This window comes from Lepisma saccharinum, chromosome 27 (assembly GCF_977018435.1).
Source record: "Lepisma saccharinum chromosome 27, izLepSacc3.1, whole genome shotgun sequence".
Classification (NCBI taxonomy): Eukaryota; Metazoa; Arthropoda; class Insecta; order Zygentoma; family Lepismatidae; genus Lepisma; species Lepisma saccharinum.
The window spans coordinates 53,950,505-53,977,750 of record NC_139255.1 but is presented as its reverse complement, the minus strand read 5'-3'; the positions used below and the strand labels follow the sequence as shown (position 1 = coordinate 53,977,750).

The 27,246-nt window shown below is 38.9% G+C and overlaps 1 protein-coding gene across 3 annotated transcripts in view; it reads left to right on the top strand.

Moving 5' to 3' along the window:
- The window catches only part of LOC145980294 (uncharacterized), a 224,749-nt gene that overhangs the window by 82,678 nt on the left and 114,825 nt on the right, over window positions 1-27,246 (top strand). For all 3 annotated transcript variants that reach the window (XM_083113312.1, XM_083113313.1, XM_083113314.1), the window contains 4 exons: window positions 15,576-15,715; window positions 20,434-20,599; window positions 23,780-23,968; window positions 25,147-25,315. In XM_083113312.1, coding sequence (XP_082969438.1) covers window positions 15,576-15,715; window positions 20,434-20,599; window positions 23,780-23,968; window positions 25,147-25,315 — 664 coding nt within the window. The remainder of the gene's footprint in view (window positions 1-15,575; window positions 15,716-20,433; window positions 20,600-23,779; window positions 23,969-25,146; window positions 25,316-27,246) is intronic.

Genomic DNA, 27,246 nt, shown 5'->3' with positions numbered 1-27,246 from the left:
TTATCTAATGAACGCAAACCAATTAGATCTGCATTTAACGACCAACTCCAGGATTTTTCAATTAAGTCAGAACCAGGTCGTGACATCCTTAGTTTCTTGGATGAAACGAAAACATCTGTACTAAATATTTTAAAAGATAAACTTGAAAACAACTCTATAAAAGTATACGTTGTTCTGTTTTCTGAATACGAGAAAGTTGATGGCACAACGAGTATTTTTTATCATCGTACAAAAAACCAGACTCTTTATTTGGCGGACGTCGAAAATTTGGACAACTTCTATTATAAAGTTTCCAACGAGCTGGTTAAGAAACATGACGATTTCGAGGCTAAAGGGTCGGGATGGTCTCTATGTGGAAGTCCTCACACGTTAACTGTTTACGTGAACCAATTCTCGCCTCTTCGCGCTTCCAGCTACGTTCCTCTTCCACCGAACATTCAACACAAGAGGGCTGTGGTAAATATACAGAACAGCGATAACAAGTGTTTCCTCTGGTGTGTGTTGGCTGCACTGCACCCGATTCATTGGTCAAATCATCCAGAACAGGTTTCTAATTACAAGCAATACGAGACCGACTTTGAAAGTGTAATGTCTGACATTGAATACCCGGTGACATTGTCGGATATAACAAAGTTCGAAAATCGTGCAGGAAAATGCATCGCTATTAATGTATATTCCTTCACGTCAGATAAATATCTCGTGCATCCCGTCAGGATAAGCGATATCGACGATGACGATGCCTGTGTAATAAATCTCCTTCTAATTTCCAACGAGGATGATCATCACTACACGCTAATTCGTTCTCTATCACGTTTGGTCAGAAGTCAAACTACCAAGTATGCAAACAACATCGAAGTTTGCCCGAGATGCCTAACCACGTTCGACGATCGTGACCGACGTGATCATCAAAATCTTCATAGTCGTCAAATTGCTCTGGAGAAACTTGCCGAACATAAAATTTATTGCGGCGACAACAGACCGGCTAGAATGTTGATGCCCGAAACGAACGAAGTCGAAGAATTCAAAATGCACAAGGCATTGTTGGAACATCCCGCAATCATCGTCGCAGATTTCGAGTCTTTCCTGAAACCACTCTCCTACTGCGAACCGGATCCTGAAATTTCCTCCACAACGCCGTACCAGCTTCATCAACCTAATAGTTTCGGCTATGTTGTTGTGCGACGTGATAAAATAAATGAAGCATATATATACACCGCGGGCCAAATGTAATCGAACACTTCCTGGAAAAAATGGTGGAGGAGGTTGAGGTAATTGGTAGCGCACTGCTTACATCAAAACCGATGGCACCTTTAACTGAAAATGAACTTCAAAATTACAATTCCACTGAGGTGTGTCCGGTATGTGATCAAAGTTTTACTGATGAGAACAAAAAAATATTCCACCACGATCATTTCAGCGGAAACTACATAGGTGGAATTTGCAACACGTGCAATCTTAAAATCCAGAAACCTAAATTCATCCCCATATTCTTTCACAACGGAAGCGGATATGATTTTCACCACCTGGTGAGACATCTTGGCTACGATCCGAAACGTATAGGTGTCTTGGCCGAGAATGAAGAACGCTACATTAGTCTCAGCAAGCAAGTGTCGATTCCGGGAACGAAAAATACAATCGAGATGCGCTTCCTGGATTCGTATAGATTTCTCTCTGCAAGTCTGGATGCTTTAGCGAACAAACTCACCGACGATCAATTTAAAATAACTAGAGCTAGTTTTCCCAACGTAGACATAGAACTCGTTAGACGTAAAGGGGTTTATCCTTACGAATATGTTAGTGATGGTTCTAAATTTAACGACGACGCTCTTCCACTTCCAAGAGAATTTTACAGCAGACTCAGAGAGAAAGGAATCACGGACGAAGAATACCAACACGCGCAACTCATGTGGGAGAAATTAGAATGTAGGACACTCGGAGACTACCACGACGCATACTTAAAATTAGACGTGACGATACTCGCGGATGTTTTTCAAGCGTTCAGGAAAACGGCAACGAATATTTACAAATTAGATCCAGCGTATTTCTACAGTCTACCGGGATTAGCGTGGTCGGCAATGTTATTCCAGACAAAGGTCAAGCTGGAACTGATATCGGACGTTGACATGTTGCTATTCATCGAAAGAGGGATACGAGGTGGAATGGTGCAATGCGTACAGAGACATGCAAAAGCTAATAACGTACACATGAAAGAAGATTACGATTCAAATCGAGCATCGAATTACATCTTCTATGCCGACGTTAATAATCTCTACGGACATGCCATGGTTCAGAAACTTCCTTACGGGGGATTCGAATGGTTAGATCCCACTTCGATAGACATTATTCATTTCGACGATAGCGAGTGTGGTTTCTTCGCAGAGGTAGATCTCCAATTCTCCGACCACCAGCACGACACGTTTTCGGATTTGCCTCCGACTCCCGAAATCAAATGTCCACCCGACTCCGTTCAAGACAAGCTTTTGTTAACATTGGACCCTAAACAGAGATACGTCGTCCACTACAAGAATCTCCGGTTTTTGATTGGGAAGGGTGTTCAGATAGTAAATGTTAGAAGAATACTAAAGTTTAAACATTCCACGTGGTTAAGACCTTACATAGAAACTAACACACAACATAGAACAGCTGCCACTTCCGATTTAGACAAGGATTTTTTTAAATTAATGAACAATGCGGTGTACGGAAAGACCATGGAGAATGTTAGAAAGCACGTAGACGTGAAATTAATTTCCGATAAGAATAAATGTCGGAAGTGGATAGCCGATCCTAGATTCAAGTCGAGAAAAATTTACAACGAGAATTTAGCACTTTTCAATCTACATATAAAATTGATGAAATTCAGAAAACCAATTTACGTTGGCGCAACGGTTCTCGACTTGTCGAAACTTTACATGTTCGAATTTCATTATGACGTGATGAAACCCTTCTACAATGATAAAATATCACTTTTGTACACGGACACCGACAGCTTCATTTACAGCATACAAACACCTAACCTATACGAAGACATAAAAAATCCTTCCATGCTTGAGTATTTCGATACTTCTGCGTACCCTCAACCCAACAGATTTGGAATTCCATCCCTCAACAAAAAAGTCCTAGGTAAACTGAAAGATGAATGTAACGGTGATATTATTGTTGAGTTCGCGGGTTTGCGTTCGAAGATGTATGCCATGAGAACAGAGAGTAGCGTCACGAAGAAAGCAAAAGGTGTGGGCAAAAATACGGTGGAGAACAAACTCACCTTCCACGATTACATCGATTGCCTTTACTCACAATCGACGATACTAAGCATAGAACAAAGAATCCAAAGTGTAGACCACGTGATTACAACAAACAAAGTTAGGAAAGTAGCATTAGATCCGCACGACGATAAAAGATGTATTTTGTCTTGTGGAATCCACACGTTGCCTTGGGGACACTATCGTTTAGAAATTAGTAAAAATTGTAGGCAATGCAAATGAAAAAAAAATGAACTTAAATAACTATAACTAAAATAAAAAAAATTAACTATCTCACATACACAATAAATAACTAGCAAGGACAATGAATCACTTTGGTTTCCGAAAGCAAACAATGGAGACTGTACACCGCACGGCAGATCATGAATTTCTACCTTCCATGTTATCTAAACTCAACGGTCTGTTGATCAATCAATTTTCGGAACGCTGCTCTTCTTGCTGGAACAGTGACGATTTCGGATTTGCGACGATCGACGTGACGAGGAAACCCAACGACGGAAAATACAGAAACAAAATCAACGACTTTCTAAACGTTGCAACGTTGTGAGAATAAATAACCAGCATGCCTATGAATTTGTTCGGTTTCAAAAAACAGATCATTATGGAAACCATACCAGATCATGAAGTCTTACCTTCCGTGTTACCTAAACTCAACGGTCTGTTGATCATTCACCTCAACAGCATTTGGACGAAACTGAATGACGATGTGGGCAAGATGTTTTATGTTTTTAATAACAATTTACATTTCTACGAAATTCCGATCGACGGGAAACTTCAAATCACCGTGAATCCGGAAAACGCAGGCGAAATCAAAATTTCTACCGGCAAGAACATTTTTCGAATCAAGCACGACAAGATGCTTTCTAACATTACGTACGATGTGTCTGCAGGAGATTATCTTTACATAGAACTCCTCGGAGATTACGACAAACTTATTCCTCTCTTCGTAGAATTACGAATCGTCTATCCTATTATAAATAACCGTTAACCAGAAATGCCTAACGACATTTTCGGCAACACCAAGCGTGTGGACCATGCAGAAGAGATTCTCATGTTGGACATTCGAGTTAAGAAGTTAAGGACCGATTTGATCGCTTTGCAGGAAACCTTAAACAAAAGTTTAGAGTCGGAAATCGCTACGCTCCAAACGCAATGTCTCGACCCTATTCTGAAAATCGATTCCGAACTGAAAACGCTCATAAAAAATTATGTCGACGTACCTTCTTACGACAACGTTCAAAATATACAGTTGAGCGTGGATTCGCTTCAAAATGATTTGGCCAAATTACAGCAATTTCAATCGAAAAATGAAGATTTGGAAAAATTGAAACTCGAAATCGAAGAACGAACTTCCGCAATAGAAAAGAATTTCTCTGAACTTCAAACTGTGGTGAACGATATAGACGCAGAACGCTTGCATGTCGTCGTTTCCAAATTACAAGAAGAATTCACCAGCACGTTGGAAGAAATTAAATCCAAGTTGCAGACTTTGGAAGATACAATGACGAACCTACCATCGTCGGACGAACTGCAGGTCATCGGTAAAAGCGTCGCGAACATAAAAATTCAACTGGAGGCCTATCGAGATTTCGAACACATTCAAACCACCATCGCTACGCTTCAGGCGTCCTTGGAATTGATCAACGAAGAAATTAAAAATATTCACGCTGAAGCAAGTATGTTGACGAGTATTCAGGACACGTTGAGCACGGTTCAGCAGAAGATCGAATATTTAGAAAATTTGAACGTCGAAACGAATCTCGCTCATTTTCATCACGTACTCGACAACATACAGGGTGACTTGGAATCGTTACGGACGAGCGTGCCTTCGAGCGAAGATTTGGAAAAATTGAAAACGGCGGTGACGGCACTATCCGATTCGAGCGACATCAAAAGTTCATTGAGCGATCTCGAGAGTAAAGTGGCCAATCTCCCCACCTCCAAAGAATTGCACGCTTTGAAAAGAAACATATCTCGAATGCTGAAACGACTAGAAACGGAAACGGCGAACGTGGAACAGATTCGAGACGAACTTGCTTCGCTGGTGTCGACGCTGCCCACTTCGCAGAGCGTCACCGATCTTCACACACAGTTTACAGAGATGCGAAACATCGTGAACGATCTTACCGAGAAGAGCTCGAAATTGAATCAAGTCGAGAACCTTCAGAACATCGTCGTCAACATCAGAGATCAAGTTGGAGTGCTGGAATCCACGCAGGAATCGACGCTGGCCTCTTTCGGTGCCAAGTTGCAAGAACTCAACGAAAACTACAAGCAGTTGAACGTGGAAGTGAAAATCAAACCGTCGTTTTCTGCCGTAACGGATACCATAGTCGAGCATTTGCTGCCCATCGAAAATAAACTCGGACAAGTTCACAGTAATCTGCTCGGCGTCGACACTAAATTCGCTAAACTGCATTCTCTGCAAGCCATCGAAATCAACAGCGTACCCAATCAACAGAGAATCTCCACGTTCGTCGAAGGTAACAAACTGTACATGTTGCATCCTTATCATCCGTACTACAAGTTTCTCCTCGATGGCACGATTCAGATAAACGAATTTTCGTACTGGTCTCACGGTAGAAAAGCTAGCGTTCCCACCATGACTTTAATATCGAATCGTGGTGTCCAGAAAGCAGGAAACATTCCTCTGGCACGTTGGAACGAAACGCGCAACATATATGAAATACACGAAGACGAAGATCTCACCGTTTTCGACGTGAGTGCCGGCGATAAGCTGATCATTCAAAACACGAGCGAAGTGCCACCCTCTTTGAATCCCATCACGCTTGTGCTTCTCTTGAAACGTAATCTCTAAAAAAATGTCTAGGCAAGCCATCGTCGAAGAATTGCATAAACCTGCACGCCGCAACTACGAACGTTTGGCTGTGGTAACCAAGGGTATCGACGACCTCTGGCAAAGTGACCTCGTGGAGATGAGCAGCGGCAATTTGAAAAACGTGCATAAATTGAACAAGGGCAACAAGTACCTCCTCACCGTCATAGACACGTTTTCGAAATTCGCATGGGCTCTACCTTTGAAGGCGAAAACGGGAACGTGCGTCACGGAAGCATTCAAATTAATTTTTCGCGAAAGCGGCGGCAGACGACCACGGTTTCTGCAAACGGACAACGGTAAAGAATTTTACAACGCCGTATTCCAAAAGTTTATTCAAAAACACAAGATTCGACATTATTCGACCTTCAGTCACATCAAAGCCAGTATCGTGGAAAGATTCAATCGAACCTTGAAAACACACATGTGGAAACGATTCACGCTTCGGGGAAATTACAAATGGGTCGACATCCTGCCGGAACTCGTCGACACCTATAATGAAACGGCACACAGAACAATAGGCATGAAGCCAGCTGACGTTACCAAGTCTGACGAGCAGCGTTTAATTTCTACCGTTTACTGTCCAAAGTACACGCCCACGACAAAAAAAGCTAAATACAAAATTGGAGACCAGGTGAGGATCAGCAAATTCAAACGCACCTTCGAGAAGGGGTTCACAAAAAATTGGAGCACGGAACTCTTTACGGTGGTTCGAGTTCTACCCGGAAACCGACACACGTATATAATAAAAGATAGTAGCGGCGAGATTTTGAAAGGAAGATTTTACGAAGAGGAACTCTCTAAAACGAAACACCCTGACACGTACCTCATCGAGAAAGTATTGCGTAGGAAAGGTGACAAACTGTTTGTCAAATGGCTGGGACTTCCAGAAAAGAGTTGGATCGACGCGAACGAAGTGATCTTGTGAGTACGTGGAACGTGGTGAAGCGTCTACCGGATCCAGAAAGTCAAACGAGAAAAAAAAGAACGGCGAGTTGCTTCCCGACAGCATCCGCTGTCTGATCGTAGGTCCTTCGGGGTGTGGGAAAACAACACTGCTCGTGGACAATTTTCTCCTCGCACCGAATTGGTTGGATTGGAAGAACAGGCACCTGTACGTGTTCTCGAAAAGTTTGGAGCAATCCAAATACCAGCAACTGATGAAACTGTACGATGGCCTGGACATTGCAACGTTCGCCTCGGAAATAAAACCACTCGACGATTGTTGTGAAAATTCAGTCGTCGTGTTCGACGACGCCATCCTGGAAAATCAAAATGAAATTCGCAACTTTTTCACGCAAGGTCGTCACAAAGGAATGGATTGCTTCTACCTAGCTCAAACGTTTTCCAAAATTCCAAAACAGTTAGTACGCGACAACGCTAATTTCATATGTTTGTTTCGTCAAGATCACACCAACCTCAAGCACGCGTACGATGACTACGTAGGCGGAGACATGAACTACAATCAATTTTCGGAAGGCTGCTCTACTTGCTGGAACGGTGACGATTTCGGATTCGTGACGATCGACATGACGAGGAAACCCAACGACGGAAAATACAGAAACAAAATCAACGACTTTCTAAACGTTGCAACGTTGTGAGAAACGACGTATATAAATAACGTCATGACGAAACGAAAAATTGAAGACGAAAATCTCAAGCTTCGCGATTACCTCGCGAAACGCTTCAAAGGTTGGAAATCCGAGAATCGCGGATTCTACGAAGAGAAGAAACGTCAGGATCAACCTGTGATCGATGCCATCAGCAGTCTAGGTAAAGAAATTAAAAGTGTCACGGAACAAAATAAAAATTTGATTAATGAACTCGTACCGCTCGCAGCTAAAAGTTACGCCGTACCCACACCCATTTCGAGCATTCCTTCGACACCGTTCGAACTGAAGGATGCACCGGCACGACGTCGAGCCATAGGCAGCACGTCGTCGTCTTCGGATAAAATCGAGTTGGGACCTTTGGCACGAGACTACCTGAGCACGGGGAAATTCGACAAGGATGAAGTGTTCGGATTGTATCCCAGCATGGAAACCAGCGAAGGCGGCGGTGTGGTGTGGAAGATTGGGAAATCGAAGGTGACCTTCGAAGGCAACGACATTAAAGTCAATTTAGGCGACAAGGATAGTTGGAACAGGTATCCGGGTACGGTGGGACTGTGGGAACTCGTCGCCAAAAAGCAGCCGAAAGATTACACCGACGAAGATTACCAAAGTTACAAGGAAATTCTGATCATGACGGATGCCTTGTACCAGAACAACGACGCCTCGCAAAATAGGGTGAAATCGAGCAGCGGCGAGAAGTACAGGAATCTCATCAAACCGATTTGGAACCAGGTCAAAACAGGCAGCGGCGTCAAACGCTACAACACGTTACCCAAAGAATTCGTTTGGGTGGACGACGTTAGGAAACTCGTGGACCGATTGTTGGTGATAGCCGGCGAAGAGAATGCAGGCAACCGTAATTTCTACAACGAGAAGGTTGGCATCGTGGACATGATCAGCACGAAACTTTCCAACTTTATCGTGAACGACGACAAGGGCATAGGTTACCTGATCAAAATCATCAACACGCTGCCTCCGAAATTTTGGAACGTGGCCGAAGGAAAGGGACTCGTGAACGACATCATCAACAAGTTACCTTTCGAGATGCATTTACCTGGCTACCAGTACTGCGGGCCGGGTACCAAACTCGAGAAAAGATTGGAGAGAGGAGACAAGGGTGTGAATCCGTTGGACGCAGCATGCAAAGATCACGACATCGCCTACAACACCACGCAGACGGATCTGGATGCACGTCACGAAGCAGACAAAAAATTGGAACATGCAGCTTTCGAAAGGTTCGTGAGCAGAGACGCATCGCTGGGTGAACGGGTCGCCGCACTGGGTACCACCATCGCCATGAACACGAAACAAAAATTGGGGTGGGGTATATAAATAACATACCGTAAAAAAAAAAACTTGATATATAAATAACACACATCGTAAAAAAATAATCTTCGGTATATATAAATAACACACATCGTGAAAAAAAAGCAATTAAATTTCTCTCTAACACTCTGACAACTGAAAAAATGAGCGATCTCCAAGCATTAAAACAAATGCTAAATTTGTCAGTCGAGTATGTAAAAATTCAGGAATTGGAAGTCGACAAACCTTACACGATAACTTCCGGTTCAATCGTTTCTACCCAGTATGGCCCCAAGGTACGCCTGTTGCTCAACGCACAATACAGTCTATTTTTACCGGATCGATACGCTAACATGTTATCCGACGAGAAGCTATCTATTTTAATCGAGAACAAAACTCGAATCGTGTACAAGGGGACAAAGGAACTTCTTGGCAAGAAAACGAAGCACGTAATAGAATTTGTGTAACGACTGCGAGGCCTTGAAAATATATAAATAACATACCGTAAAAAAAACTACACAAGAAAAATCTCAGAATATATATATAAATAACATACCGTGAAAATAACACATAGAGCATCAACATGAAGCCCAAGGGTGTCGTGTACCAGATACCATACTCCAATCTAAAAAATCTAGGTGCTCTCGATGGGTTACTCACCAAGAAACAACGCGAGAAGAAACGTTCTTGCTTGTCGAAAGGACACGGAATGAAATTGCTGCTCAGCACACCTCAATTGAAAAGATTGCAGCGTTCGCGGAAACAGCAAAAGATCGGAGGTTTCATATTCAGCATCCCGGCCATCCTGGCAGCATTGGGGGCCGTTGGAAGTTTGGCCGGCGGAAGTGCCGCCATCGCGAAAACCGTCATCGACTCGAAGAAGAACAAGGCGGAATTGGAAGAACAGAAACGTCACAACCTGGCCATGGAGAAGAAAAAGGGGAAAGGTATAACCAAAAAACAAAAAAGCAACCTCGATGCTTTGAAGAAATATAAAAAAAAGAAACAGAAGCACTCACCAACCGAGACATTGAATCTCTGATCGAACCGTTACAAATCAAACACTTCAGAGGAGTTTTCATGTCCGACTCGTTACCTTCAACCGTCAAAAGAAGAGAATGCGGAGTAGTCAACTTGGACGATCAAGAAAATCCAGGCACGCATTGGATATGTTACCACAAAAATGATGATAAAGCATTCGTTTTCGATTCTTTCGGAGGTGTTCCACCTACAAATTTAGTCCATTATCTGAAAACGAACAAAACCTCCATATACTACAACGACGAACGCATTCAAGATTTCGGAGACGTGAACTGCGGTCATCTCTGCCTCTCCGTGCTCGCGTTTCTCTCTAAAATAAATAACCCTACGATCGAGGATTTCCAGAAAGCATTGTGGAACCTCAAACAGCATCACTAGGATGGGCGTGTTCCATCTCACGAGCGAATCTTCAATCTTGAAACTCACGCTGCACGACGACATCGTCTATCCTAAATCCGTGGCTCTGCGTGCATTCTACAGCATGTACCTCATACCTAACGTCACCCAGCACAACAACAAAATTAGCGTCGGAAGCGAACACATCGTCGTCACGCCAGGCCAATACAATCTTTCCACTTTGCAAGCTCAATTACCCAAAGGCACATACCTTTCTCAAAATTCGGTCACGCACAGAGTGGAAATCCTATCCGCGACGGAGACCGTGGACCTGGGCACCATGGGAGAACTTTTAGGTTTCGAGAACAACACCAAACTCGAAGCTGGCATCAAGCACGTAGCAACCAACATTCCTAAATTCTTGGCCATAGAGACTCTGAACGTACACTGTAACGTGGCCGAAGGTATGATCACGAAATCTTCGGACGGATTGTTAGGAAGTCACAAGCAGACGGGAATCATAGCCACTTTCAAACCAAGTTCCGAGTTCATGGAACCGATCATCTACACGCCCTCTTCGCCGATCTATTTTCCAGTATGTCGCAACCGCATAGACGACATAGAGTTAGTGGTGACGAACGAGAAAGGAGACGTGGTGGATTTCGCAGGTGCCACTACGACGGCCATCGTGGAGATCAACGTATAATAAATAACCATACATGTAAAATGGAGCAAATCGAAAGTTACGAATTGCAATCTTTCCCTCCCAACCGTCGCACGTTCGCCAATCTCAACGAGGCGAACAGGGAGATCGAATACGACGTGGACGTAGGCGATGGGTTCGTTCATCCTCACAGAGCGGACCTCTACCTTCAATTCGACGTGGTGAAGAAGGAAAGCGGAGACGCGTTTCCCGCAGCAGCAAACTTGATACTTGTGGACAACTTCGTGCCTCACCTGTTCTCGCAGGTGGAGGTGAGGAAACACAACACCGTCATCGACAGAATAGATTATCCAGGCATCACGTCGACGGCAGTGGGAACGTTGAAATTATCCAAAACGGACGCAGCGTACTACCAGGCCGGGGGATTCGAAGCCGGGACCAAAATATCGACGAAAAGTCACACGGTGCTCTTTCCCATGCGTCTGCTGCCTGGTTTCTTCTCGGACTACAAGGAGATCATGTGGAAGGGAGGACTGAGGGTCACGTTTCGAAGAGCGGCCAACGACAACGACGCACTGATGCGATACGCTACTTTGGGTCCGGACGGCACCACGCCGATAGCCAACACTTTACCCGAAGCGGCGAAATGCGTCATCCGGAGCATGGAATTGAGAATGCCGGTGGTGGAATACGAAACGAACTACGCCCTCAAGTACAAAGCGGAGATCTTGAAAAGTCCGCAGGTGTTGATTCACTTTCACGGTTACCAGTGCGTGCAGAAGATGGCGTCGGGAAGTCACATGGAATTCGACGTGACGACGCAGTTCAACAACATACAGTGCGACATGCCAGATTTCGTCGTAGTGCTTTTTCAGACCGGGCGCGATAACAATCAGGAGAAAAATTCCAGCAAGTTCGACGACTGCAAAATCAAGAACGTTTATCTGAAGAACGGTAGGAACGAAGTATTCCCGCGCGAGAATTACAACCTCGACGTGACCAAAGACGATTACCTCAAACTTTACGAAGCTTACACGGCTTACAAACGCGTGACCGAAGGAAGCGTGGACGTGTACTACGCGCCCAGCGAATTCAAAGCACGGAGACCCATGACCGTCATCAACACATCTAAGAGGAAGCAAGTGGTGGTCAACGATCGTACCAACATCAAGATTGTATGCGAGTTCCACGATGCCTTGCCCGAGGATACCCTATGCAGTGTCATCCTAATTGCAGAGAAGTCCTTCGCCTACGACGTGAAGAACGAGAGGGTCACAGAGCTGTTTTAAAATTCATAAAAAATTGCCACATACTAAAAATCAACATCCAACACATTTTAGGTTATATAAAATTTGTGAAAACCTTATAATACTAAAATATTAAAACAAACAGAGTCCCTTGTAGGTTAGTTCGGTGCGTAAATAAAAAAAAATGATAGGTTAAGTTATATCACTTAGGATCGTAAAAAAAATTAAAAAATCGTAAAAAAAAGATAGGTTAAGTTGTATCACGTAAGATCGTGATATACCTACCAAGTATAAATGGAAAAAATGAGTGCAGTGAAAATTTGTACTAAAACATCGCTAAACGCTATAACATCGACAAAAAATTGTCAAAATATGTCAAAAACTTATATTCGATTGATAAAAAAAAATACCTACAAAATATGATCCTCAAATGATGACGTTCAAACAGTGCATAAATAAAAAAATGATAGGTTAAGTTATATCACTTAGGATCGTAAAAAAAATTAAATAATCGTAAAAAAAGGATAGGTTAAGTTGTATCACGTAAGATCATAATATACCTACCAAGTACGAGTGGGGGAAAAATGAGTATAGTGAAAATTGTACTAAAAACATTGCTAAACGCTAAAACATCGACAAAAAATTGTCAAAATATGTCAAAAAGTGATATTCAATTGGTAAAAAAAGGGGATACCTACTAAGTACTGCGTTGAAACAATCCAATTACACTACTATTATTATTATTTAATTATGAATCCCAAATATCATCAGGTAATTCAAATTCATCATTGTTTTCACAAAGTCTCTTGATGTTTTCTGTTACTTTAAATTTTAAAGATGGTGGCTTACTCCATTTGTGTAAAAGAAAACTCCATACTGGATCTATGTTACCATTTTCATTATTTAATTTATTCCAGTGTTCTTCTGCAATGAACGAGGCTTCCCAGACATTCAACTCTGTGTTTCCAGTTAATCTTTTTAAAACCCTTCTCTTTTTAATCAAATGCTTCTCTTCGATGATATGAGTTGACAAACCTGTTCTTGGGTTTAGATTTATAATGTCCAAATCGTGTTCGTGCCATCTTATTGCCATTTTCCTTGCTGTTTGTCCCACATAATCCTTTGAACATGAACAACTTATATTATATATTCCTGTGGTTTCCACATCTGGTAGAGAGTTTCTCATTTTGAATTCTTTTTGTTTAAAAAATTAGTAACCATTGTTATAACTGTATCTTTAGTCAAAATGAAAATAAAGGCCTGATGAAAGGAGCGTGTGTTCCCCTGAAAAGTCACAAAGAGAAAACTGTTTTCTTATGCTTGTAATAACAGTAAACTACAGGAAAATAATTCTACAATGCAAGCAATGCGTACATACAAGAAAAACTATCAGTATAAGTAATGGACTAAAACAAGGAAGTGCTCTTTCCCCACTGCTCTTCATAATTACAATGAATGCAATTAACGAAGAGGTGGGGAAGAAGATAAGAGAGGAAGAGAAGAAGGCCCTGTTTTTCACTGATGACTTAGTAATATGGAGAAACAGGGAAGAAGTAGTACAGAGACAGCTTGATAGCAGGAATGAAAGGAGCAAGGTGCTAATAACAACAAGAAACAGAGCCAGAAATGAACCAAGAATAGAGATGGACACAGAAGAGTTGAGGGTAGTGGAGAGCTTCAAATATCTACGAAGCATAATTGACAGAAGTGGAAGAATAAAAAAAAAGGAAAGTTAAAAATTGTACTTACGTATGTGAGTATATGTTCCTACCGTAGAACGACGTTCCAGAGATAGACTATCTCCTTCTTCAGGTTCATATAAAAAGAACTAGGTACTTGGCATAGTACTGCGTCAAAAATGTAATATGAGGATTATGGTTAAGGGTTGGTTAGGATACATTTAAAAAATATTATGTTTTGGCTATTAGAAGTACGTAAAAAGCGTGTCGTTCCCTAAAAAGACTTGTACAATAGACCTATTCACAGGTAAAGAAGTTAAAAAAGTTAAAAATCTAAAAAACCTGCATGAATCACTATGCTACTTGCAGGTTTAGCCATTCCTACCCAACTGTAGGTTTTTTAGATTTTTAACTTTTTTAACTTCTTTACCTGTGAATAGGTCTATCGTACAAGTCTTTTTAGGGAACGACACGATTTTTACGTACTTCTAATAGCCAAAACATAATATTTTTTAAATGTATCCTAACCAACCCTTAACCATAATCCTCATATTACATTTTTGACGCAGTACTATGCCAAGTACCTAGTTTTTTTTATATGAACCTGAAGAAGGAGATAGTCTATCTCTGGAACGTCGTTCTACGGTAGGAACATATACTCACATACGTAAGTACAATTTTTAACTTTCCTTTTTTATATTCTGGATTTGTGAGTAACACGCGACTAACCTACAAAATGCTAGTGGAAGAATAGATGAGGTAAACAGAAGAGGACAAATGGGTGGTGGACAAAGATTAATATGGAACAAGGATGTACCTATGAAATGCAACACATACTATGTGCCAATAATTACATACACAGCAGAGACTTGGACAATGACAGAGACAGACAAAGGAAAGATGCAGGCAGTGGAGATGAAAGTTTTAAGGAGTATATTGGGGAAGACTAGAAGGGATAGAATAAGGAATGAGGAGATCCGACAGACGGTGGGTGTGGTGAAGCTTCAGGACAGGATAGATCAGGCACAGGTCAAGATTGGAACACCATGGAAGGAGAGGAGTGGTGGAAGACCAGAAAAAATAGAGGCGCTTGACTTCTATTCTGACCCAGCCAGATGCAGGAAATGGTGAAGGATGATGATGATTAAATTCCATAAAAGAAGTACAATGTTATCATGAAGGATAGTTCTCAAGTTCTCTGCTATTGTTCATTCTACTGGAGAAATAATTCTACATGAAAAGAAGAAAATTTAAGAGAAATAAGATAGGACGACCAATGTACATGACTATAACGTGGGAACATCTTAATGGTAGTAAGAGACAATGTTGTCGTTTATGTATATGCTCCAATTTACTTGTAGCGCTTAACAACATAACAATTCTACTTTTTTTTTCTACCTCTAGATACGAGACTAAACAAGGTAATATCATGTCTTGTCCTATACCTGTTTAGAACCTTGTTGTGCTGCATATTTTAGATTTTTTAATGTATTAACATGAAATAAATGAAAAACTTACATGCATGCTTTGTTTTCCTTGGGAATCATTTTGTTAGGCTTTTGAGATTTGACTTGCATTTGTCTTTTCCCAACAGAACATCAGCCTGGATTAGCTTGGATTCCTAAAGCACCAGTCTACGTTAACGCACAGGCAGATTCCATTCAAGGATTTAAACTTTCGGAAACCTGGAGCAGAGGCAAGGGACAGGATGAATTAGGTGCTCAACAAGCTATGGTAAGTTTCAGTAGTAACTCGAATTTGACGTTGTAGTATACAAACTTTAAAGCATACAAATATATCATGATAAGGCATAACTTACACCACATGCAATCATTTCACTAAGTAATATAGACCAGTTTTGGCATGTACTTACTTTGTTTTCTAGCTTCCACCATATCATGTGGCTTCCTCAGGAGATTGGACAAGGACAGACAGTTTCCAGCCAGAGATGGAGTACGAAGGAGTGACAGGGCACTGCTTTGTCTTTTACCTTTTAATAGTACCGTATTTACGCGTATATAGTGTGCGTGCATGTATAATGTGCACCCTGGTTTTTGTTGGGTAAAAGAGACAAAAAATTATATCTTGTATATAATGCGCAGTACAATCCAGTTTCAAGAAATGGCTCTCTTAGTTGTAGGTCGTAAAGCTGTTGCTATGCTGATAAAGAGTGAATGACATCATACCTATTCAATGAGTCACCTGTTGCTATGTGGACAAAGAGGAAAATATCTTCTTGTGTAAACAATAAGTCTCCAACCCATGCCACCTCCCCCTCTCCCTCCATTGTATTTAGCATCCCAAAGCTTTCACTCTTTAACCACCTTATTTATTCTGTAATAGTAGAAAGCGAGATCAAAATTACGTTACGCATTTGCAGTGCTCAGTAAGTTATTTTCTATTATTTCTCGTTCAACAAATACTGCTGATATGCATCCCATGTCACGGAAAGTGTATGCTCATATTCTGCCAGAATTGCACTGCTTTTCTTGGTGTCACAGAACATTACATTACAAAGTGAAAAACTTTTATATGTGGTTTTGCTCATTCCTTCTTTACTTTTTCTAAAATAACTTCAAAATATATACTTTTTCTTTCCATGACTAATGTAACATTTATATGAGGCACATTCAAGACCTTCCAAATAGCAGTTGGCCTCACAAGATTTCTTCCATTAAGGAATTTACACACTCCATGTATGTCATATTATTTGGCCAATAATACACTTTAATTTTTATTATCTTTTTGCTTATGCTTTCTTTCATCCAAAGTACCATAAAAACCATAACGTTCTTTTATTTTGTGATGAACTAATTTCAACCACATTTCACATTATTGTCGTTATCTTGTATGGAATACTGTTTCCATATTCAGAAACTGCAGGATTTAAGTTTTACAATGATATTTAACATGATAGGGTTCCGTAAACATGAAAAATCAATGCAAGTGACCTAAAATCATGGAACGATCCTGTATGGCTTCATGTTGGCTGTCTGAATTATTCCGTGCATAATACGCACCACAGTTTTTGAGGGCAAATATTTTGGAAAGAAAGTGTGCATTATAACAGTTGGGCTGAAAATTTTCGTAGGCTGACTCATAGATGGCGTTACTAGAATTAAATCCATGTGATTTTTACTTAGTACTAACCTTCAAAAGATACGTGTATAAATTTCACAGCTACCGGATAATTAGTTCGTGAGATATAGCATTGTGAGTGAAGCAGCTTTTGTTATTGTGAAAAAATGGATAAAAGAGAATTTCGTGTGTTAATAAAGCATTGCTTTTTGGCGAAAAAAAATACTGTTGAAGCCAAGGCTTGGCTTGATAAACATTATTCGGACTCTGCACCAGGAAAATCAACCGTTGAGAAGTGGTTTGCTAAATTTAAACGAGGCGAAATGAGCATCGAAGACGATGCACGCAGTGGACGCCCCAAAGAGGCTGTTACCGACGAAAACATCAAAAAAGTCCACAAAATAATTTTAAATGATCGTAAAGTGAAGTTGATCGAGATAGCCGAGACTTTAAAAATATCAAAGGAACGTGTTGGACATATTGTGCATGAATATTTGAACATGCGAAAGCTGTGTGCAAAATGGGTGCCGCGCGTGCTCACAATCGATCAAAAGCAACAACGTTTTGATGATTCGGAGCAATGTTTAGCGATATTCAACCGTAATAAAATTGCTTCCCCATCCACCATATTCTCCAGATCTGGCCCCCAGTGACTTTTTCCTGTTTGCAGACCTTAAAAGAATGCTCGCTGGAAAGAAATTTAGCACTGATGAAGAGGTAATCGCCGAAACTGAGGCCTATTTTGAGGCTAAAGAGAAATCGTACTATAAAAATGGCATCGAAAAATTGTATGACCGCTATAATCGTTGTATCGCCCTCGAAGGCAACTATATTGAATAATAAAATCGAATTTTGTCAAAAAAATATTTTTTACTATGTTAGCCTACGAACTTTTCAGCCCAACTGTTACATGAGTAAATACGGTAAAATAGTGTGAAAAATTAAGTGTGAACTTTGTCTGAAGAAGACCCTGTTAAAGGGGGGAAACGTTACGTTTTTAGTGTATATTTATTTTATTATTTTATACAATAAATTCTTCCTTGACCAGCATTTGAATGTTTTATTAACATGGAAACAAGACTTAACAGTGTTACCTTTTATAGTCTTTTTAACCTTTTTTTAACCTTAACTTACCTTTCCATGTCTTAAATCGACTATCCTTGTCCTATCTCCTGAGGAAGCCACATGATGTGGTGAAAGCTATAGAAAGAAGTATGTAGTTGCCAAAACTGGTCTCTTTTACTTGGTGAAATAAATCATTGTTGAACCGATGAAGAGGTTAAACACATTTTGGTCTGGCCTCATAATACAGCATTTTTACCTCTGGACTGCGGTTTTTCGTTGTTTTCAAAAAATCATAGAAAAAATATTTTTAATTTGTTTTTATCTACCACACATTTCTTAAATCTTCAAAACTTCCTCTTTTCAATGAACAAAAATTTGTTAAATTTTACTTTCATTTTCAGACATTTCTGAATATTTTTTTCAGCAATGTTTTGTGAAGAAAAAAAAAAGTACAACATTGTAACAAATGTTAATATAGAGATATTTTAAGTTCGTAATCTGGAAATTTCAATAATTAACTACATAAACTATCAATACATCTTTTGAATCTTGCATAAGAATATATCTTATGAGCACATAACAAAAAATAATTACAAATTACAGGTAATTAGCTTTTGTATGAAAAAGTGGCTGCAGGACAGGACCAGACGATGTACCAGTTGGTTCTGCGTCATCTGTAAAAATTAAACAAATAAATAAATAAAGTAAATTTTCATTTGAGATACACTATACAAAATAATAAATGGAAAAACTAAAAATACATCAGTGCATGTAGGAGAATCAAGCAAGAGTCAAGATGAATAGACCCAAAAAAATTACCTCTTCTCACTTCATTCATAAAATACTAGAGTTTGCAACACTGTTTGTATTGTTAACAATTAATTATTACGAATATAACCAACCTACCTTCCAAATCTTCAAATTCATCTGCATCATCAAAATCGTCGCTAACTTCAAACTCTGAGGTGGAATTTCTGCTATGCAGTCTGGATCTAACGACGGTATTCTAAACAATGCAACGTACATCAACCTGAACATAAACAGTCCCAGGTGCGAGATAAAAATAGCACATGAGTCACCTAGCAGTCGGAATTTCAACAGAGCAGCTTGAATGAACATGCACATGAGACGAAGTACGAATATAGCCCGTAGTTAATCGGCAAAGCGATTGCATACTGCATGACGGGCTATGCCCGTCGTTCGTCCACATCGACTTTAAGTGCCCTGCAGGTTATGCCCATCGTGAGACCCCAATGTGTTAAGTGTCAGAGCTTTTTTTTTTTGTATTTTCATGCAGATAATCATTTGCAGAGAAACGAAACTTTGTTCTCAGACTGAAATGATAAGTGATATGCACCACTTGGAAATGAACGTTAAGAAAAGATGTCATTTCGACTGATGAAAGTTGATTTAGCTAGCAGTGGCATAGAATTTCAGTGCTCTGTTGTTAACATAAAATTTTCCTCTTGTTTTTAAAATACGTGGAAATTTTAAACCTACGTGGGTCGTTCAATATATAAGTTTCCGTATGCTGTAAAAAAAAATATTTTTAAGATACATTAGAAAACTATACATACATGTGTAGGAGGATCCTTCCTCACTTCTCCACATAATCCCCATAGAGATTCAGGCATTTGTCCCACCGTTGCACCAAATTGTCCATACCCTTTGCATGAAAATCAGGACTCTGGCTATTGAGCACTATTATCACATTACGCTTCACTTCTTCATCTGTTTCGAAACGGTAACCTTGCAATTCAGACTTTAGCACCGGAAAAAGATGGAAATCACTCGGTGCTAAATCGGGGCTGTATGGAGGGTGGGGAAGCCGTTCCCACCCCCAATTCTTCAATTTTGTGTTGTGTTTGCACTGCTGAGGGGGGGGGAGCGTTATCATCAAGAAGAATGACACCAGCTGACAGGAGACCTGGTCACTTATGTCGAATTGCGTTTTTCAGTTTATCCAATGTTTGACAATAACGATCAGCATTAATTATTCTTCCTTGTTCCAAAAAGTCCATAACCAGAACGCTCTTAGCATCCATGCTTCTGAACTCCTTATGATGCGAGCCCGTGTTTTCCGAACAAGCATTTACTTTTCGCCCTTGACTTCATACGCCTTCACGTCTGATAACGAATCGATTCTTGTTCCTTGTAGATGAAGGATGGCGCTTGTCAACCATGTGCTTCTTTTTAATGGCATTGCTTTAAACAATATTTTATAGCACAGGGAAACTTATATATTGAACATCCCTAGCATTATTGCATTTTCAATACACATTTGATACAATTCAAGTTTGTTGTGTTAGGATTTCCAGGTTTCTGGTGTCAGCAGCGTTGGGTGGCAGGTAAAGAAAGAAGGAAACAACGACTGGGAACAGCTCAAGAATGGAAATACAGTTTCCTCCAAGGACCTTCTCCGTGTGTTGCCAAGTATGGGAATTAACATTGAATATCTCAATTTAACACTTTCAGGTATGTATGCACTTTTGTTGCGTAGGTTTCCATTTATGGTGTTTTTTTGTAACTTTTTACTTTCTTTAGTTAGTTCAACACTTAGTAATAAAAAAACAGGAATATATCATTTAATTCTTGTTTACACTAACAAATTCAATCCTTGTTTATCATATTTTTCAACAGCTGTCTTCCTAGAAATGACCATGTGTCTTCCTATTTCATGTTAGCATTTCCATGTTGAAATACAACGTGAGTGTTGTAATATAATGCTGATTAGCATGTTTTGATGTCATAGTGAACCAATGACTTATTTCTGAACGTTTCAAGAATGGTTATTGACTAACCTAACCTCTTAATAATATCATGGAGCATTATTTATTGTGTCTGATGTTACTAGGTAAAGCTGTTGTAAGTTTTGCTACTGAAATTTTAAATTTCGTTTAGTGCAGGGGTTTCCAAACTTTTTTGTTTCACGGCACCCTTAGTTTTTCAAGATTTTTCCGCAGTGCCCAAGTCAGAATGTTGTCACACTTGCAACACTCAGTGTGGTTAGTTTGCTTGCCTTAAGTTAAAAATAAACACATAATTCAGATTCAGAAACATTTTACACATAAAAAGTACTAAATAAGCACATACATTGGAATAAGTGTAATTTCAATGAAAATATTAGAGCATTTCGTGGTGCTCCCTGTAAGCCACCCACAGCACCCCAGGGTGCCACGGTGCACACTTTGGGAACCACTGGTTTAGTGTATATTCTGATATGTAATTTTGTTTGTTTGCTACATGTAAGTATGTTTTAAATGTGAAACAAGCAAGAATTAGGCTTCATTAAATGTTAACTGGTTGACTGGATCTCACCATTGACTAGCACGTGGGTGTTCTTGCGACTGTCTGTTCATCAGTTTCGTCTGTATCATTCATCCTTATTGCCATGATCAGCTGAAAAGCAAAATGAAATAACAAAAAGTATGAATTAATTCACTAAATGCAGGGAATTGGTCAGATCTTCATAGGTTCTGCTATTTCTTGCATTGATATGTCATTCTGAGGCTAGCTGAATCTTCTCAGCAGTCTCAAGATCAGAAGTTTATACTCAGGGTGTCTACCTGTCAAGAAAGTCAACAAAAGTCCAGAAATTATGCTTGTGACCAAGAATTTTTGCTATTTTTTGCAGTATTCTGAACTTACATATTATTAGGGCTGAGCCGATGCCGATGTATAGGTATCGGCCGATACCAGTGATATTGGTATCAGAAAGTATTGGTTCGAATTAATTTACCGATACCAGCCGATACTTTTCCGGCATTTTGGCCTTTCACGAGGTCCACAAAAATGCCGGGCGACACTTTCGCAGAGTCTAATTATCCTGGAAATTACGCAAAATTCAAAATTTCTTTATATTTCACATCAATTTTGCACGAAAAACTATATTTTGCAATGATATGATGTCTATTTTAATATTCTGACATAATTCTGGAATATTCTAAAGCAAATTTCTAGGTAAATTGATTCACATAATTGTAGAAGAATAATTACACACAAATATTGATCATCATTTTGAGTAAATTTTATTTATTGCAATTTTCAAGTATCGGTATCGGTGGGAATCGGTAAGAGTATCGGCATCTGTATCGGTTCAGAGTGGTATCGGCTCAGCCCTAATTTTTATATACCTGTACTGGGATTTGATAAAATTAAATATTTAGAAATCTAAAATTGTATTGATTTGTGGTTAAGGTTTGCTCACTTCGTTTCTTGTAAAGTTTTGTAAAAATATTAAGTAATGTGGCCATTCCCCGTCCAGGATGAAGTCTGGAGCATTAATTTTTACATGCATTCATAATTAAACCAAGTGTAAATCTCTTGTTAAATAACTTTTAACGGGTCTTGTGTTTTCATTGAATAAAAATATCTATTTTCTTAATTTTTCAACTATACCTACGTAGACGGCGATTAAATAAATGTTAAGAAGGAGGGGGGGGGGGAAGGTCATGAAAAAGTCGAGAATTTTGAATTTGTTATTTTGGTACACACACTGATACTGATTAAGAGCAAAGATCAAATTGTGCTGCATAAAATAGTTTCCAAAAAATCATTCACTTTCCTTATTGTGTTATTACTATTTGCAATTAAAATTACCACCTGAGCGCTAGTGTTACTTTCAACATGGCCTCTGTTTGTAGGATACATCCATTGTTTACGTTCAGTTAGTAGTTGCAGTGCTCATGGCTGTTATGGAAGAAACATTTAAGTTACGTGATATTTATATATATTACACTGACAAAACTAATATCAGTGCTGTATCATCTGCACCTCATGTTGTAACTGGGGCTCTAGGAAATAATTTGAAAAGAAAAAAAAAAAGCTGGGTAGGAGAAACTTGGGAACATATCGTTGCAATTCTTCCTCCAAAGAGGAAGGCTGGTTTAATAATACTAATAATAGAATTCACAATTTCATGACCAGGCTATCTACACTGAAAAAGGACATCATACTGAATGAAACAGCAATATTAGCATGTCCATTTTCTTTTTCTGGTTACATTTAAGACATTAATTCATTCTCAAATTATTTTCATCTTCGCCCTTAATTGATTTGCACCTGTTACAAATTTCATACATAATATATTGTTTATGTGGATGCACTGGGCAAGGTGCTTCATGACTTTTCGAAAGAAAATGTTTTATTTATGAAGTTCAATTTAAAACTTTTTAATATATAATCATCTTTCGAAAAATAAAGTAAGCAAACTCGTGCATTCTTTGTAATTTCCTTGCCGCATTTCAGTGTTATCTCTTCTTGCCAGTCTTCTGTCAATCAATTCTGTCTTCCCTGATTTATTTACTAATTTCATTTTGTGAATTTTATAAAGGTCTGAAAGAGATAAAATCACTAATTGAAAATAGCCACCAGAGCCAAATGCAAATTTGAAAATATTGTGTGCTTTGAACACTTAAGGATATAGAAATAAACAATTAAATAATAAAAAAATAAAAACTGTAAAGCGACACGGGTTGGTTGAAATGGTATGCAATGATTCATTTACAAATAACAGTGAACAAGTAAAAATGGATTTTTCCTTAGCCAGTAATGTTTTTGTTGCTTATTGAGATTATTCAAGAGTGCCTTCATAATGATATTATCTGCATAGTGCATTTTAATTGCTTCTATGACACATTATTTTACCTTCTGTAGATGTGGATGGTACAATTTTGCCCTACAGGGTAATTCAATTTGTTGTACCAGAGCTACCACCTCCAAAGATATCGATAACTTATGATGCTGATGGACAATTTGCTGTGCAAGAGGATTCTGTGTTCACAAAACAGGTTGAAAGTTTTGCAAAAGTGGATGGTGGTTCAAGCTTTACTGATTTAGAATGGTGTAAGTAAATTTTTTATAATTACAATTTGTGTTGTAAAAAAACATTCACTATTACCATAATCCGCCATAATAATGCAAACCTCCTCCTATATAGTAATTAACTTTGGCCTAATTTTTCACACATCTGAACAGTTTCACAAGACGATGATATTGTGATGTGTAGCCTTGGCCCAAAATAAACAGCAGGTAGTGAATGACTGGAAAAAGCCCAGAATTGTATAGTTAACGAAAATATTATTTTTTTATGTGAAACAGAATTATTGTATTATACAAGGAAGTGAAATTTATAAGAATGTTTGTGTTGTGAAGCATGATATAAGACAATGTTACCTCTTATACTACTTAAGGTGCATATGTTTGAATTCAAACATTGTTAAAAAGAACACATTCCTTGGGGATTTGTTCCATTTTATTATTTTGATGAATAACATGGAGAACATTAAATTTATTTATTTATTTGTAAACTGGATAAAGTTCATAACTTCCTTCAATATATTCAATTAGCAAATTGGGGTGTAAGGGAGACCCTCAATAGTCAACCTCGCCTCCATGTAGTACTTCCTGGACTGTTTTGTTGCTGACTGAGGCTCTGGCATCCAGTATGAGGGCTTATGATATGTGCTGCTGTCCATCATCATTTTTATCATTTCGCCATTTATCCTTATTTTTGTGATTAGCCAAAAGTAGCAGAAAAGTGAAGCAAAATAAATCAATCAAAGCAATTACCAATTTACATTAAATATTTTTTAGGGACCGTACAGGTTAATCCGTTCTCTATTGGTATCAGCCGATGTAGGCATGTTGCTGTATAGGTGAAATTACTGATAATTTTACTGATCCGATATATCTACAAATATCTTACAATTTAGTGTAACATTGTGCCATTTTTAATAATTTTTATGGATGTAAATATATAATCTCAAATTCATACTTTTTTTTAAAAAAATAAGTGGCTTAATATACAGCTTATTTTGCATTGCAAAAGTTCAGTTCATATGATAACGTGGATTTATTAAGTAAATGAACCATTTGGAATTTTATATTGGATTGGTAGAATATTGATTATTGGTATCGATAAATTTTATATCAGTATGAGCCAAAATTGATCAGCACATCCCTAATATTTTTTGTCACAATTTACTTTTCCTATACTTCAGTGTAATATATTTATTTTCCAGTGTGGAAATTAATGAAGAATTCTATTTCTCCTGAGCTGGATATTGCACACCCAGTTGTTGCTTACATAAAACAGTGTGTAACGGTCAAGAGACGTGATCTGGGGATGAGATTAAAGTTCAGTGAAAGTGCATCAGGATCCCTTGCATATTCAAGTAATGGTGGCCAAAGGTGAGAAATAACAATTTTTTTTTTATGTATATTGGGTTTGCACATAGCCAAGTGGTTAGCATGCTCGCCTTTGGTGCGAGCGGTCCCAGGTTCGATTCCTGGTGGGTACCCCCAAAGTTTCAGCATTGACCCAGCACCTTGAGGATAATTGGGAAGCTACTTGAAAAGAAGAAGTAGTGGGCTCCGGTCACGAAAGCCAGAAAACAGTGGTGATGGGATCCGATGCCCTGACAACCCTTCACCCAATACAATAGCAATATCAGTTTTATTGGTATGGGAAAATATTGGTTTCTGGATTCTTGATAGTCTGCTGTATGTGAAATTACTTCTGCAGTCAGAATACCTTTGGAATCGTAGGAAATGCTGAATTCTGAGCCAGAATTGTGTTGCAAAAGTGGCAGCTGCTTTAATATTCTCATTGTCTTTGAATATGTGGGGTGTCATCAGTAGAAATCCTGAAAATGTCATGGAAATGCCAAGGAAATTTAATGTGATTCTGGAGAAATTAACATTTGTGTAGTAGTGCACTAAAAGTAAGTTACATTTTGAAAATTTGTGCGTTTACTCACTAAATATATTCACGGTATAAAAAGTATAATAAACTTACGTGAGTGAGTATAATAAATAGGGATGATGGTAACTTGAATGAGGCCTGGATCAACATGTTTAAACGGTGGGGAAAAAACAGTGAAGAGTCTGTTAAATTCCATGTCACGCCGGAAGTGACCCGCGCTGCTTCGGAATCTGTGGTGTTCTCATTGGAGGGGATGTAGCATTCGTACGCTACAGTAGTCATTCATTCTGTATGGTAGTATGGGTACACCGTTCTTTTAGAATTATCTTTTAGCCTACATGACATTTTTAACGTCATGTAATTTTAAATTTGATATCCCAAAACACTTTTTTTACCTAATCCTGGATTTATTTTTACATATATGACGAAGTATTTTATATACTGAAAAGAAATACCTGAAGAAGCGAAGCGTAGCTTCGCGAAACGTCGTCTGCAAGAAGTTTTACGACTAATATACTCACTCACGTAAGTTTATTATACTTTTTATACTGTGAATGAAAGTAGGTTTTTGAGCAAAGGAAAAATGAGAAAGAAATTTTTAAATTTTGTTGTGGACAAGCCATACTTCAGTTTGGTACATTGAGTATTGCCGGTAGTTACAGTAGAAATTGCATATTAAATGCTCTAGGAAAAGGTCATATTTTGAACTGTTTTCAAGTAGAGATCTACTGCAGTAAGTGGCTATTGGCATTTACCACTTTCTTGTTGTGATTTTGGGTTGTGTTTGGTTCATATTAGGATTAATACATATGTTACTAAATTTTACTCTAATTATGTACTCCCTCTGTCCAATAATTATTGTCCGGTACACCTTTGTTTGTTGTCTCATAATAATTGCCCGATATTCAAACTGTGACATTGGTGTATACAGAAGAAGAACATGAAACAAGGGAATGATGCATACAACTTTACTACTCAAGGATCAGTACAAATTGTGCTTTCCATCTGTCTCTTCGTCTGTCATTTCTGTACTACCATTTTGGCATACCGGACTATAATTATGGGACAGAGGGAGTATTATTTATACTATCGTTGTGATGATTTTTTACATAAGAATAATTCTTTGTTTGTCGTCAGTCGAAACATGGTAAGTAATATGTAAAAGCTCACCCCTGATATCCTATTCAACAGTTATTTTCTGTTCCGTTTTCTGTCTTATTATTGCTCTTAACATGTGAAGTGAATATTCTATAAACTTGGTTATGTGGGATTCGAATTCAAGACAACAAACATTTTCATTCTTACACTAGAAATCTTAATTGATGGTTCATTATTGTAATTGATTTCAGGATTTTTCTATTATTTATGTTGGAATTTAAACACATCTGACTACCATGCTAAAGGTCCTGGGTTCGAT